This window comes from Trichosurus vulpecula, chromosome 6 (assembly GCF_011100635.1).
Source record: "Trichosurus vulpecula isolate mTriVul1 chromosome 6, mTriVul1.pri, whole genome shotgun sequence".
NCBI classification, from domain to species: Eukaryota; Metazoa; Chordata; class Mammalia; order Diprotodontia; family Phalangeridae; genus Trichosurus; species Trichosurus vulpecula.
The window spans coordinates 154098846-154114804 of record NC_050578.1 but is presented as its reverse complement, the minus strand read 5'-3'; the positions used below and the strand labels follow the sequence as shown (position 1 = coordinate 154114804).

Below are 15959 nucleotides of genomic sequence, written 5' to 3'. Positions count from 1 at the left end.
TTTGTTTTTCAATAAGAGCACAATTTGTCTTGCAGACACAGACTTTGGGCACTTTGGTTTACGCTGGGTGCTGGGGGATACAAAGGCAAAAAATAAGGTGTCAGGGATTTTACTTTGTGGTGGTGTCTCCCGTTTTTTAGTAAGTCGTCCCGGGCACTAATAAAATACCATATGACTAGAGTTAGCAAGCTTCTTAACTCGCTAAGTAGGAGAAATGACTCCATGGTAGGTTGCTTAAGAAAAGGAAAATGACTGGAGGAGGTCGTGCGCTGGGCCGAGAAGTTTCTTTGGTTGTACTAGGGTTTGGGCTTTTGGATTTGGTTTTTTGCCCCTGGGCGGGGCTGTGGTGACTGAGCGGGCTGGAAGACTGAGCAGCAGGAGTCAGCAGCTCTAGACCAAACCCGCCGGGCTCAGCTGACAGCTGGGGATGTTGAGGGTGGGCCCTTGGGGACAATCCCAGCCCCGTGAGCCGCGCATACGCCCCCGGGGAGGGCAGAGGGCGGGACTGCGGGAGCTCCGAGCCTCCACCTCCCTGCCCCCGAGGCTCGGTTGGATCCTGTTCGCCCTTGGGCTCTCTTCTTAGCCGGCGCTCGTGGCACGAAGCCCCGGCCCGTGGTCTTCTGCACGTCTGCGGCGTGTGCAGCCCCGGTGGCAGGGCCGGAGCAGGGTTAGGAGCAGAGACGGCGGGGCCTATGGCCAGCCGCAGCATGAGGGCGGTGGCGCTGGTGGCCGCGGCGGCCGCGATGACAGGCGGGGTGATCTATGCCGTGTGGAGCTACGTGTCCTCCCCGCGCCCCGCGGCCGAGTCAGAGTTGCCCCGACCACATCTGGGGGAGCCTCGGGCTGCTTCTCCTCCGCAAATGGGGAGAAAAGAGAAGAAAGAAACGCTTGTGGTGGGGGGAAAAGAGGACAAGAGCAGCACCTCGGCTGTATCATCCCAGAAGCAGTCACAGGTGAGGGGCCAGGTGGGCTGGGCTGCGCTCTGCCGGGTTGGAATCGGGAGACGGACACCTCTCCTTAGGGTGGTAGGATGCCCGGAGCTTGGCGAAGGATGCTCCGTGTCATCCTGGGCCCCTCCAACCTTCTCCTTCCCTGGTCCTCTAGTGCTTTTCATTGTTGGAGCTGGCCAGGCCTTGGCTGGTGTCCGCTGGGCTATCGTGCACTCTGACTCAGGGTCGCCCCCGCCGTTGTTTACTGATCGCGAGTGACTGTCAAAAAGTCAACTTTCAGTCGAATAGCTAAGGGGCCCCAGAGGGTCTGCATTGTTTGGATCGGAACTGTTTTCACCTTTGGATCTCTGAGGTGGTTGGGAGCTTGGCCTCCGGAGGTGTTAACCATTCCAAAAGCAATGAACACGCTCAACTCTGCTAGGTGGCGGTCAATCTGTCGAGCTGTATGGAAAGTAACATTGTTTTCTCTAGTGTTGTGTACATAACAGGGCGGCTGGGTGGGGCGGTGGATAGAGTGCCAGCCTGGAGCCAGAAAGACCCATTCCTGAGTTCAGATCTGACCCCAGAAACTTACCGATCGTGTGACCCCGGGGCAAGTCACTTAACTATTTGCCTCAGTTTCCTCCTCTGTAGAATGAGCCGGAGAAGGAAATGGCAAATCACTCCAGTATCTTTGCCAAGAAAATCCCAAATGGGGTCACCAAGAGTTGGATATGACTGAGATGACCAAACAACGATGTGTATAACATCTTTGTGAGACTTGGGCATTGCACGGGAAAGTAAATTCCCATTATTTTTATTTTAAATATTTAGTGCATTTTTATGAAGAAGAAAGTATTTAAGTATTCTCAGAAATACTGATGAAGGGACACAGTCTTTTTCATGTCCTGTGAATATACAGGGTGTCCCAAAGGTCTTAGTGCTTCCAAGCGGTAGACCTTTGGGAAACCCTGTATTATCTGTGTACAAGTAGGCCTATAAACAAAAATCTCAATTTAACAGTCTCTTAAACATGTGACACCAGGAGGCAGAGGACTTAAATGAGGATTAGTTGAATAAAATCCAAAAAGTAGTTTGTAATATGTGGCATCTGTAAGATACATGTTCCAGCGATTAGGTGTTTATTTGACAGTAAGTAGGAGACATGGGAGCTGGGAGAAATCATGATGAAATCTCCTACTGTGTACAAAGCAGCATCTGTCATCCATTGCTTGTTGAATAAATATAACTTGACCATGTGGTCCGGCCCCACAAAAGTCTCCAGGAGACTGTGTTCTGGTTGGTAGAGGGGAGAGAGGGTAAAATTGAAGCAGACAATTATGGAAGGGACTGATTTTAGCTATTTCTTCTTTCCTTTTTCATCCACTTTGCCAGGTAATTGAAAGGAGAGCTAGCAGTTACAGTAAAGACTTTTTAAAGCTGGGGGTCTTAATGTGCTGTCTGTAAATTTTTTAAAAATATTTTGATAACCATATTCTAGTATGATACACAATAATATATTAATCCTATGTGTTTTGTTTTTATTCATTTTGAAACATTATCTGAGAAAGGCTTTAAAGACTTCACCAGACTAGCAAAGGGGTCCATGACTTTAAAAAAAAAAAAAGGTTGAGAATCTGCTTTAAAGGGAGAAAGCCCAGAATAGAGTAGAACAAACTAGAGAGAGTTTGGGTAATATATTTAATTGGAGTAAATGAAAAGTGAGAAATTCTGGGGTGTCCTAGTGGTAAAAATAAATAAACAGTAGGCTTCATTATTGCTGAGTGCTAATACAATGGTTTTTTTTTATACCTTGTTTCTTATATCATCACAGTTGTCCCAAGTATCCTTCCCCTGTCCTATATCTTTTTTTTTAAGAGGAAAAAGTATCAGCACAACTGATTGATACATTTAAATAATCTGAATACATGTACAATTTGTAACACTTGTGAGCCTCCCACCTCCACAAAGACTTGGATTAGGGATATCCTCTCCCCCCTCTTCATTCAAATCTTGCTTGATCTTTATAATTTTGTTATATTTATTTTTTTTGTCATGTACTTGTTCTTTCCATTTAAATTGTTGTAGTAACTGTGTATGTTGTTTCTTGGATCTGCTTATTTCATTCTCCATCAGTTCCTGTTGATCCTTCCATGCTTTTCTGTATTTATCACGTACATCATTTATTATGCCACAGTAATATTTCATTACATTCATGCACCACAATTTGTTTAGCCATCCTCCAATTGTTGGACATCTACTTTGTTTCCAGTTATTAACTATCACCAAAATGCTGCTATCGATATTTTAATATATGAGATTTTCTTCTCATTAATGGCTTTTTGTGGTATAAGCAGAGTAATGGGTTCTCTGAATCAAAGGGTATGGACATTTTCATCACTTTATTTACATAATTCCAAATTGCTTTCCAAAATGGCTGTAGTATTTTACAGCTCCACCAACAATGTATTAGTGTGCCTATCTTTCCACAACTCCTCCAACATGACTATTGCCATTTTTTGTCATTTTTGCCAATTTGCAAAGTATGAGGTAAAGCCTCTGGGTTGTTTTGATTTGCTTTTCTCTTATTATTGTCTCATTATTAGTGATTTGTAGCATTCCTTCATGTTGTTGTAAAACAATTCTTCTTTTGAGAAATATGTATTCATATCCTGAGGCTATTAGTCTCATTTATTCATTCATTTGTTGTTTCTAAATCTTGGATACCAAACCCTTTTTGGAAAACTTTGATACAAAGGTTATTTTTTCCCATTCAACCACTTCTCTTCTTATCCTGGGTGCATTAATTTTTCCTCTGCAGAAGCCCTTCAGTTTCATGTGATCATTTATCTATTTTATCTTTTGTAATTGCCTCTCTTCTGTGCTTAAGAATATATCTCTTCCCCATAGCTAGGAGAGGTTTACGATCTGCTTCTCTTTCGATTTTTTTTTAATGGTATGATTTTTAATCATAGGCCACATAAGGTCACATGTCCCTTTAGAATTGTATTGTGGAATGTGGTATAAGATGTTGGCCTGAAGGGCCAGGGTCTCCTAATGCATCCTAGGCCATCTCCAGTCGTCCTGGTGAGTATCAGGCCACTGGACTCAGTTGGCTCTGGAGGAGAAAGTGAGGCTGGTGACCTTGCACAGCCCTTCCTCACTCAAATCAAAGTCAACTTCTAGTCATGTCATCATTTCCCTGATGTCATGGTCTTCTTTGAGAACAAAGGACTAACACAACAACAATTCTGTAATGTAGTCCCACAAAAAAAGCACTGATTTACTTGTAGATGGTGTCTCCAAGTTCTGTCCATAATACCCTAGGCCTACCCATCCACTACATCTCTCCACCAGACTTGACCTTCAGCCCTGTCTCCTTGTGCACATTGAAAAAGAAGTCTCTTCCTCATCTTTGCTCTCACTCTGTTGCTGTTACTATCCTTGGCTCCTGCATTTATTCTTGCTTCTTGCATTCCTCTAGTCTGTTCACTTTCTGAACAGACTCCAATGGTGGTTTACTTGGAGACTGGATCTCAAAGCGTCTCAGCCTTTTCATAAGCTTGGTAATCCCTGGTTCAACAATCTAGGACTGACATTTGGGTGGGCAGAACTGGCCTGTGTGGATTCTGAGCTCTTTCCCACAGGGTCAGCGGAGTTTCACACATCCATATACATGGTGTCCTGGGTCATTGTCCTGTCTTGATCTCTCTGTTCCTCAGTTCTCTGGCTTGCCATAAGCAGTCCAGACTGATTTCTATAGTTTATGTCTTTGAGGCTCTGGGAGGAGGGATGTGTGGTGTTGAGTTCTATTTCAAGCCCAGATATATGTCTTACTCTTTTCCCTCTTCTGCTCTGTTCTCCTTCAGTTTTTTTTTTGTGGCCCAGACAGCTGCCTGCCAGGGAGCTGGTTGGCTATTGTAGCCCCAGCCAGCCACTGCCCCAGCAAACTTCTGTAGCCTGGAGTTGGGATTTCCATGGCTTTCCGTCAAAGAGGGTGTGGGGCTGGGTTTTGATGGAGGCCTATGTGTTGAATCTTTGCGTTCACTAGTGCAGCCTTCCTGCCAGTAGCATGGGAGCTGGGGGAATGGTCTTGAGTGTGCTCAGGGGAGATGGTAATATGTGAGTTGTTTTTTTTTTAACCTTTTTTTGCATTCCGAGTGTCCCAGACCATAGAGACAGCTGAAGTTGCTTTATCTTCGGCATATAATTTCTATTTTAGGAAGGTCTGAAAGGTTATGGGGAACATGAAAGATATCTAGTGCTCCATTTTGTTGGTCATGTGACCCATAAGTCACCTTCCTATATAAACGTATTTCCAAATATAGAAGCTCCTTTATAATTAGGTAGGGTCAAACTAAACATTTGAAAAATTTCAAAGGAAGAGCTTTACTTCTAGACTAAAATGTAAACTTTTCTTCAGCTTTAAAGTCCTCTCCAGTCTGGCTCTGGGCTACATTTCCAGGCTTATTAGATGTTGCTCCCCTCATTGAAGTCTACCTTCCAGCCCAAATTAGCCAGCTTGCTGTTACACACACACAATATTCCATTTCTCATCTCTGTGCTTTCATATTGGCTTTTTCCTGTGCCAGGAAGTACTTCCTCTTTACCTCCACCTTAGAACTCTTGGCTTCCTCCAAAGCTTAGCTCTTGCGCCGCCTCTTACATGAGGGCCTCCCAGAAATTGCCTTCTAACTACTACGTACGTGTTTTGTATTTATTTATACGTGTATATGTTGTTCCCCCATTTAGAATGTCAGCTGCTTGAAGGCAGGGATTGTTGAGAGTGGATTTAGTTTTGTCAATTAAATAGCAGGTTGCTTGCTTCCTAGATGAACACAGATGTGGCTTACGATTCGTTTTCTCTTTCACAGGACAAAGCACAAAATAAGCAAGTCTTAGTGCTAGGCCTGGATGGTGCAGGAAAGACCAGCGTCCTGCATACCTTAGCTACAAATAAAGTCCAGCATAGCATTGCTCCCACTCAGGGCTTCAATGCAGTGTGCATCAACAGTGGAGATATGCAGATGGAATTCCTGGAGAGTAAGTCAGCCTGTTCTCTTCCACTTGTGAACAGACAGTTTTATCTGTTTATTTATATTGAAGTTGTATATTCATGCCATGATACTTCTTTAGCATTTTAATGAGTATGCTTCTTTGTGATACATGAAAGTGGGAGCATTGGGTTCTGATATTTGTATTAGGCTATTTAGTGCATGACCACCAAGGAAAAAAAAGTATTTAAATATTCCATGGTGTCCCCTTGAAGAACATTCTTAGAGTTGCATAATGGCAGACTTCAAAAGAAAACTTCACCAATTTACCAATGTAGGCTTCTCCCCCCTCACTCCTGATTTAACCTTTTGTATCCCTTATTGACATCCTACAGGACATTATTAACCCCTATGAACAAATACCTCTATGTTGTGAGTGTCATCATTGAAGATTTTGTCCTAAAACATGGCAGGAGACCAATAATTAGTCAATTTTGCAATAGTCAGTGAGAGATTTTGAGCCATGGAGGTAGCTGTATGAGCAGAGTGATGGGGATGAATTCAAAAGATGTTGTGAAGGGAGAATTCATGGGACTTGACAGTTGATTTGATGGGGAATGAAGGAAAATGAAGAGTTGGGGATGATTCTGAGGTTTCAAATCTGGATGATAGGAAGGATGGGGGAGTTTGAAAGAAAAGTGGGTTTAACAGGGAAGATGATTAGTTCTACATATGTTGGGTTTGAGATGATTATAGGAAACCCAAGTGAACACAACTAGCAGAAAGCTGGTGATCAGAAAGATGCATGCTCATTAAAACACCTCACTCTGCTGGGACCGGAGCTAAGGCAATAGGTGAGGACTGGGTATATGTACAGATCTGTGAGACATCTGTATAGCTATGAGAAGTGAATGCGTGAGAAAAGAGAAGAAGTCCCAGGACAGAGTCTTGAGGAACACCCAGAGTAAGGGGATAGGCTATCCACAATGGTTTTCATTTGTAAAAGAGAGATAATACCTACAAGACATATCTCATGGGATAGTTATTAGGATCAAATGAGATGATACATCTAAACCTTTGTTTTGTAAACCTTAAAATGTGGTGTAAATTTCAGCTATATTTATATTTTCAGACAGTAGGGGAAGAAAACAAGCATTTATTAAGCACCTACTATGTGCCAGGCATTATACTATACGTTTACAAATATCATCTCATTCGATCCTCACAACAACCCTGTGTGGTAGGTATTATCTCCATTTTATAGCTGAGGAAACTGAGACAGAGAGGTTAAGTGACTTACCCAGGGTCACACAACTAGCAAGTAGATTTGATTTCAGGTTTACTTGGCTCCAGACCTAGCCCTCTATCCACTGTGCCCCCTAGCTTAACAACACTAAGACCTGACATCTATATAGCATTGTAAAGTTTGTAAAAATGCTATATATAATTATCTCATTTGAGTCACACTAAAACCATATGAGGGATTACAGCATTACTATCCTCATTTTATGGATGTGAGACTTGAGTTCTAAAAGGTTGCCAATGATTTGATCATGACTTGCCCAAGGTCAAACAGCTACTATGTATCCAAGGCAGAATTTGAACCCAGAGCTTTTTGGCTCTAGGTCCAGCAACCTATTCACTTTACTATGCTGACTCTTTAGTTTCTATTTTGCTAGCAAATGGTTTTAATAATTTTTAAACCTTTGGAATCTGAAATTCTCAACTCAGCAAAGAAAGGCAAAAATATGAGATGGGGATATCAAAAGGAAAAAGAATAAAAATGAAATTAGATTTGGCAAATGAAATGCTTTGCCTCAGGATATTTAGCATCTTTATCAACTAATCTTTTGATGGGCCAGAAAAAAAGGAGCTCCATTGAGGAAGGGGTAGTGGTAGTAGGAAGGCTGCCAGATCTTTCCTTTGAGGTGAGATGATTCTTTTTGGGGCTCCTTAGAATCAAATATAAACTAGAATAACATAACAGTAATAACAGCTCCCATTTATACAGCACTTTATGGCTTATGAGGCACTTTCACGCATTATCTCCAGTAAGGAGTAACAGACTTCTCTTGTCCACATCTTGTAAGTATGGTGCCAAAACAAAGATTAGCGTTAGAGATGGTTCATGCTTTGGGTATAGGTTGGACATCTTTTTCCAATGGCCATGAAAGTGGCTGAAGCAGGCATTGTAGAGTGCATAGAGATTGGTCGGGCATCAAAGGTGCCACAGTCTTGCATTCCGGGCCATCACCAGTCAACTTGACTTTTGTCCTGCCGTTGGACTTCAATGACTCTGGAAGAGAGGGTGAGGTTAACACCTTTGTGCAATTCTCCCTCACTTAAATCCAGTTTACTCAAAAGTCAAGCTACTACCCCAAGATGTCTTCAGTCCTCCTCAAGGACAAACAACAAGCACACACTATCTTATTTGATCATTTACAACAGTTCTGACAGGTTGCTAATAGAAGTATGATACCACCTCTGCAAAGAGCTCTACCAAAGCTGTATTTTCTGTCCTAATTTCTCTGTTTCAGACATTTATCTCTACTGCAAACCAGGCATCTCTACCTACGTGTCACATTGACACAGGTCCAAAGACATTTTTTTTTCCTTCTCTCCTTCTAACTCTGTTTCTACTTTAGACTTCACTATTTCTGTCTGTGATACTAAACCCAGTCTCCTGTGTTGGAAACTTTGGTGTTATCTTTGACTCTTCCTTCTCCCTTATTTATGGATGTCAACTAGTATCTCTTCCTTCCCCCTAGTGCTTGCCCTGTGCTTCTGTGTGTGTGTGTCTCTCTCTGTGTCTCTGTCTCTGTCTGTCTGTCTCTCTCTGCCTTTGCTTAATCACCTTTCCCTCTTTTTTTCCTCTTTTTGTGTTGAATTCCTACCCATTCTTTAAAGTGTAACTTAAATATCACCTCTTCCATAAAGCTTCCTTGGTCTCTCTGATAATAATAGCCCTTCTCCTCCAATGTCACAGCATGTAACGCTTTGTTTTGCACATCTCAAAAGCACTTATTATGTAATATTGCATATTGTAGTTTAATGTGCATACATGTATACATCTTATCATCCTCTTACAACTCCATGAAGACAAGACCCTCATCTTATATAGTAACCTTCATATCTTTTCTACCACCTAGTGCAGTGTTCTTCATAGATGTCCATTGAATTAGTAAATTGCATTTTACAGTTGAGGAAAGTAGGCCTCAGAGAGGATAAGTGATTTGCCCAGGATAACCTTGCTAGAAAGTGACAAAATCAGAATTCCAGCTGGGTCTTCTGTCCCCTAATCCTAGTCACTTTTTCCTCCACGGAGGGTAGACAAACTGCAGCCTAGGGTTCAAATGCTGGCTTGTTTGTGTATGGCCCTGTGGAGCTAAAAAGGGTTTTAAAATTTTATTGTCCTCAAAAATGGAAAAAAACATTCTTAGCTTGCAGATGTATGAGAACAGGCAGAAGGCTAGATTTGGCCCATGGGCCATTGTTTGCTGACCCATGAACTACACCACTGCCCTACCCCATTACTGGTTTCACTATAGGTCTTCATAAAGTCTGTAAGCAGAGGTGGACTAGGATTCCTCTCAGATTGTGATTCAGCCTTTTAAAAACCTTCTGGGACCATGTATTTATGATTTATTGATTAGACTTCCCTCTACTGTTTTCCTGCAGTTGGTGGCAGTGAGCCTTTCCGTTCTTATTGGAAGATGTATCTCTCCAAAGTATTGGTATTGATTTTTGTGGTGGACTCAGCAGATCACGGACGATTACCTGATGCCAAAGAGCATCTTCATCAATTGATCCAGAAAGATCCGGCCCTTCCTCTAGTGGTTTTTGCAAATAAACAGGTAAAAACCTCTCATGTATACCACCCACTAGATGGTGTGTGTGTGTGTGTGTGTGTGTGTGTGTGTGTGTGTGTGTGTGTTTAACATAGAAAAAAGATTATTTTTTTCTTATTTTTAAAATAGCTAACTTTAAACTCTACATTCAGGACTAGAAATGAAAGAGAGACCAGGCTTTTTTCCACTTGGGTCCAGTGGACAGAACTAGGTTCAATCAGTAGAAGTTAAAATGAGGCAGATTTAGGCTTTACGTAAGGAGAAACTTCTTCATGATTAGAACTATCTGAAAGTAGAACAAGAAGCCTCAGGGGAGGGAGTAAGTTCCTTCATACCAGCAGTCTTCAGGCAAAGCACAGTGCTTTTCACTCAATGGGCTTTTAATAAATATTTTATTCATTCATTTATTCTTTCATTGTTAGGTATGTTCTAGAAGCAATTCCTATTTAGATATGCTTTGAATGAATTGGCTGATGAGGACACATTTAAGGTTCATAAAAGGATTTGTTCAGTAAAACTCAGATTCTGTCAAAAGGCTGCACCCAAGGACCTAGAAGGCCAAATGTGGCCTCAAGGCCACAGGTTCCCCACCCCTGGACTAGATAGTCTTTAAAATTCAGTAATAACGATAGGATGATGTCCATTTACTTTGTCCCTTCTGTTGGAGGTAGACTGTACCTCTTAATTTCTATAAAGGAAGGAAATAGAAGAGATAAAGGAAATGAAAAGAGCAGAGATAGAGCCCGGGAGGGGGAGTGGGGGTGGGGGTGGGGTCCTTCTGGGATTCAGGCATTTACAGCTTTGACCTGGACCACTTCCATTTAACCTCATTTTAGATTAAAAAAAGAAAGAAAGAAAAAACTTGGCAAAGCTCATTGAAAAGTATTTGGTTTACTTTGGCTCCCTGGTCTGGCCTTTTGTGCTTTTTAGCCATGGTTCTGCCCCATCTCTGGAAAGGACAAGTTGGCATATGCAGTATTATCTAGTGTTAATGCAGTGGAAACCTACAATGTTTGCTGTATACAGAGCAGCCTTGAAAAAAGGAACTATAGAAGCTAAAAAGGAGTAAGTAGAGAAATCCACCCTAACAGGGAGAAAAAAAGCCCCGCATTGGATGAGCCTTTTCTTCATAGAAAGTAGCCAATAATCCCATGGATTCCAACCATTGCAAAAAAAAAAAGGGGGCTGCATTTTCCACTGAGGAACGTGTTGTTATAACAGGTGCCATTTAGCTCTTCAGAGTTTACAAAGCACATTATGTATTTCATCTCCTTTGATGCTTCCGACAATTCTTAGGTAGGTAATGCTGAGTAATACAGTATTACTGTTCCTACTTTACAAAAGAGGAGATTGTGATCCAGAAAAGGCAGATTATTTGCCCAAAGTCAAATAGCTGCTAAGTTCCACACCTGGAACTCCAACCAAGGTCTTCCTTCTAACTCCCACCACTCCGCGATTGCCTTGTAGTTCCCCACGTTCATCATGGCCACTTTCTGAATCCGTATGATCTTAATACCAGACAGAAATGTATCTATCACTTACCCCATTTTCAAAGCAATAAAGACAAAATTTTGCAAAATTCTGCTGGGTACTTTTCACTCTACAATATATGAGATTGCGAACCCTTATTTTTAAACTTCACTAAGTTCAGATTTGCTCTCTGAAATATATCCATTGCCTTGGATATTAAGTTAATATCCAATAATGTTGAATCAAAGTCTAGTTTTAAATTTAAGGTGTCTCTAATGTTCAGTGTAAACTGAGACAAGAGAAAATACTCTTCTGATATGGGAACCTACATTTGAGTTAATAACTGTACCATTCATGTTGAATTAAGAAATTAAACTGGTTTACACCAAATATTGCCCAATGCATCAGCTATATATTGTTTGCTGATGACGAGCCCCTCCTCCACTTTTTTATCTCATAACACATCTAGATAAGGAATATTATCCAGGCAGTTATAAATTTTTCACTTGACTTGGCTTCCAATCATGAATGACTTGGAAATTCCAGTTTGATATCCCTATCTTTTTTGAGGCAGCTAGGTGATATAATGGATAGAGCACTGAACTTGGAGTCAGGAAGACCTCAGTTCATATATAACCTCAGACACTAGCTGTGTGATCGACCCTCAGCAAGTCAGTTAACTGCTATCTGTCTCAGTTTCCTCAACTGTAACATGGGGATAATAATAGCACCTATCTCCCAGGGTTGTTGTGAGGATCAAATGAGATGATATTTATATTACGCTTAGCACAGTGTCTAGCACAGGAAGGAATAAATATTTGTTTCCTTCCTTGGGATGTGAGAAGGGCATACACACACACACACACACACACACACACAACTTTAAAAGTTCATAGGTTCATACAGGTAGGGCTGGGAGGCGCTTTAGCCATCATGTGGTCCAAACCCTCCTCATTTATAGATTTTTCTTTGAATTAGACATATAAAACTCTGCTTTTAACTTTCATCATTGCTGTTGGTTATCATATTAATATATCCATTCTTAGTTTTAAAAAAATGCAATATCACTGTTCTCGTTCTTTAAACTCTGACTTTTACTCATGTAAAGTTGCATAAATTTAAAATAATCCAAATTTAAATAGAACGCTTTATTTCAAAGGTACGTGCTTTCTTTCATTCCTGAAGATCATTGAGCACAGTTATTTTTTAAAAATATAACCCATATGTTTACTAGTTTCTTTAACCTAGTTCCAGAAATTTTTACTGGGTTAAAGTTGTAGGACTAAATAAATTCAGGTTTTCCTGGCCAAGGATCTTGGCCACCTTTGGCCAAATATCTATTTGATGGGCAGTTAAAGACAAAAAGCAAAACATAACAAAACCCTGGTCAAAAAAATCAGAGAAATAGATGTAGCAGGCACCTGGGATTTTAGTCATTAAACTTGAACAAAGACTTTGATTTTGAGCTTTCTGACAGCCAAGGCAAAAACCAAACCAAACCAAGCAAAAACATTGGATTATATAATTTTCTTGTCTGATGAAAGAAAAAAAAATGTTCTTTTACTGAAACTTTTTCCTGGCCCTAAATTTTAGGAGGTGATTATTACATAGACCTTTCTGGAAAGATGTCCATGGGTAAACCCCCTTTGATACCGTCCTCAGCTTCACTTTTGTGAAGGATATATAGAGACACATCCCTTTCTTATTCCTGCTTTCTACAAAGGCTAGAACTGAAGTATTAGAGCTTATTGCAGCGTAAGCATATCATCAAGAACTAAGATGATATTGTACAGGTATGGAACTTTCTGGTGCTCCACCGATACACAGATTTTTAAGAGAACCTAGATGAATGGGTAGTTGAGACTGTCTCTAGATATCAGATGTCTCATGTGAACTTTTGTCAAGTGCTATTGGCAGTTATTGGACCCCAAGAAATTCATTAATATTCTGACAAATGTCTTAAAGACTGGCATTGGGCTTTTTGATATGCTTTGAATGCCAATCACTAGAAGGCAGTTGATAAATTGCTGTGAAAATTTAAGTGCTTGACTTCTTAATGAACAATTCCCGTGTATTCTCTTGATTCCTGAAATTTAGAGTAAAGCCCTACCCCTCAAACAGAAAAAAAAAAGCTAATTAACAATTTTAGCTGTTGAAAATGTTACCCATGAAAATGTTAAAGCTTTAAAAGTACTAACCAAAAAATAATTAAAAAAGAATAACTGAGTGTGTGTGTCTATGTGTGTGTAATATGTGTATGTGTATATACATATATTTGTAATTTTATATACACTCCGTAAGATAATAGAATTTCAGAGCTGAAAGAAAGGGGACTTAGAGATAATCTAGTTCAAAACCCAATCCTTGGAAGAATATTCGTGCTCACGCCAACATGTAAAATTATCAACTTTTTCTCCCTTTTGCTTTCTGGGTCAAGGATCTTGAAGACGCATATTGTATCACAGATATTCATGAGGCTTTGGGATTATCTGAGATTGGAGATGATAGAAAGTTGTTCCTCTTTGGAACCCACGTAACCAAGAATGGCTCAGAAATCCCCTCCAGTATGCAGGATGCTCGAGAACTGATTGCCCAGCTGGTTTTAGAAGCTAAGTGACCAGTATCCTCCGGTGCCTGTCGGCCCTTATAACCAGAGAATGTTGTGTTGCAAGCTTGAAGCCAAAAAGGTTTTTACTTTTAAACAGAAGACAAAGCTTATCCTATTTTCTTCACAGCACATGGAACTTAGATGACTAAGATGTTAATTTATTTAAAGCATCTATTTTAATTAGATACTAACATATTTAATATATATTATATTTTTGAAACTGTTCTTAGAAGCCTTGTGTTTTTGTTAAGCAGAATTAAAATGTACATGAAAAAAATGAATTTTCTGCCCAGTTGAGAAATACTTCAAGAATCTGTAATTTTGTGACTGTGGATACTCCCTCCACCAAAACATTGCATTCACTGTCTGGCTTGGAAGATTGTCTTCCTTTTTCATTGGGCTGGGTCATTGAGTTTGTTATTGAACCTGTACTTGAAGCTTTTCCAGCTGGTTAAGATTTGCCTGACTTGGTCCTCTCTTGGCAGAACCTTCAAGAACCCAAGGTCACCTTCATACCATGATGGAGAATCATAATAAGACTTTAATCAAAACCTTAGGAAATATATAATAATTTTGAAAATCAGAATAGTTCATTAAGACAGGGCCAAGCAAATGGAGATAGAAAAATAAATGGGAATTTTTTAAAAATGTATTTTATTTTTTCAATTAACAAGTATTCTTCTTTTTCTCTACCTGTCTCCAATTTAGAAGAAAAACAGAACCCTTGTAACAAATATCCATAGTTAAGTAAAACAAATCCCCAACTTGTTCATGTCTAAAAATTAAACATAGAATTCTGGATTGCAGTTTAAAATTTAAAAGAAATACCTTTTAAGATGAAACTGGGCAATAAAAATTATGGGATTTATTTTGGGATTTTGTTTTCAATTTTTACATTTTCCCTTTTATATAACATTTGTTTTTAGCTTTGTTTAGAAAACATTGTAAATAGATACATATGATGAGACTGTTCATTGCACTTGCCTAAAAACATAATTGTTTAAAATTAAATCTTTAACCTAAGCTGCTTGTCTGACTACCTTTTTTTTTCTTTGTTTTACAGATTTGAAAAGTGGGTTATAGCTCTAACATGGAGATACTGATGCAGAATTTTTCCTTCTGTAATTTGAGACCTGCAGTAAAACATGAAACCCAAAGATAATGAAAGTAGTTAAACCCTTTCAACTTAAATTATATCCTTCTCCTGATTTCCCTCTCTTGTTTTTATTTCTGAGTTAATATTTTATTGATGCCTTCTGTGTTTACATGTCATTCCCTATGAGCCTTCTCTTGTAACAAAGAAACAGTTAAGCAAAACCAACCAGCACAGTGACTGTGCTTGACAATAGCCTGCATTTGCTTCCCGGCCCCTCCCCCCCTCCTTTGTTTTAGCTTCAAATATTTGTGTGGGGGGATATTTTTTTCTTCTTTCCTTTTTCTTTCTTTCATCTTTTTTTTTCTTAAAGTTTTTGCTAAACTGGGTTTTTGGTCGAGTCCTTCCTTGTATATTCCCATGAATACTTTCCAGGATGAGTAGGAGTAGGGCAAATCACAGGAACTGAATGTATATTCTCTCTTAAGACAGTAAACTCTAAGGAACCTTACTCCTAAGATAGATAGACATTACTTTCTTGGCATGTTTTCTTAACAAATGGAGACAAAAGGATAGAACCAAGGGGTGGGAGATTTGATTACTGGAAGAATATTGCTGAACTGTGTGTGTGGGCATGGAAGGCATGAAGTCTGGACAGTCCTTTCCCCCTGCACTGTAAAGAGGTGGGGGCAGGGTGGGAGGGCGGATTGAGACATCTACACTCAGTATTCCAAACTGCCAGAGTGAAGACCTTAAATAAACTTGTGCTTGCTGTGAAAGCTAGTCCATCTGTGAAACTTCCTGGTACTCTTAGATCTGTCCAACCCCAGGGCCTCAAACCCTGCCTATTAAAAAAATAGATGAAGCTCAGAAGAAGTAGATGTGATGGTGATAGGAAAATGGGACAATATAGAGCTCACATTAGCAGCTGTCTAGTGATGCACACAAAAAATGAATCCTGAATGTAGAACAAGTCACTTGGCTCCTGGCTGTCAATCTTAGTCCCCCAAAGCACAG

General features: G+C 40.2%; 1 protein-coding gene across 1 annotated transcript; it reads left to right on the top strand.

Annotated features, from left to right (window-relative positions):
- The first annotated feature begins 573 nt into the window (after positions 1 to 573).
- Positions 574 to 15209, top strand: ARL9 (ADP ribosylation factor like GTPase 9). Its single transcript, XM_036764196.1, has 4 exons — positions 574 to 953; positions 5804 to 5972; positions 9602 to 9777; positions 13679 to 15209. Exons 1-4 carry the CDS (start codon positions 693 to 695, stop codon positions 13856 to 13858), a joined length of 786 nt encoding a protein of 261 aa, XP_036620091.1. The 5' UTR covers positions 574 to 692; the 3' UTR covers positions 13859 to 15209.
- Positions 15210 to 15959: the final 750 nt, after the last annotated feature.

What these genes read in the sequence shown, in the direction of transcription:
- ARL9 (XM_036764196.1), top strand. Translation starts at nt 693, where the DNA reads ATGGCCAGCCGCAGCATGAGGGCGGTGGCGCTGGTGGCCGCGGCGGCC. An exon ending in CATCCCAGAAGCAGTCACAG is followed by an intron (nt 954 to 5,803) that starts GTGAGGGGCCAG and finishes TCTCTTTCACAG; the next exon opens with GACAAAGCACAAAATAAGCA. An exon ending in TGGTTTTTGCAAATAAACAG is followed by an intron (nt 9,778 to 13,678) that starts GTAAAAACCTCT and finishes TTCTGGGTCAAG; the next exon opens with GATCTTGAAGACGCATATTG.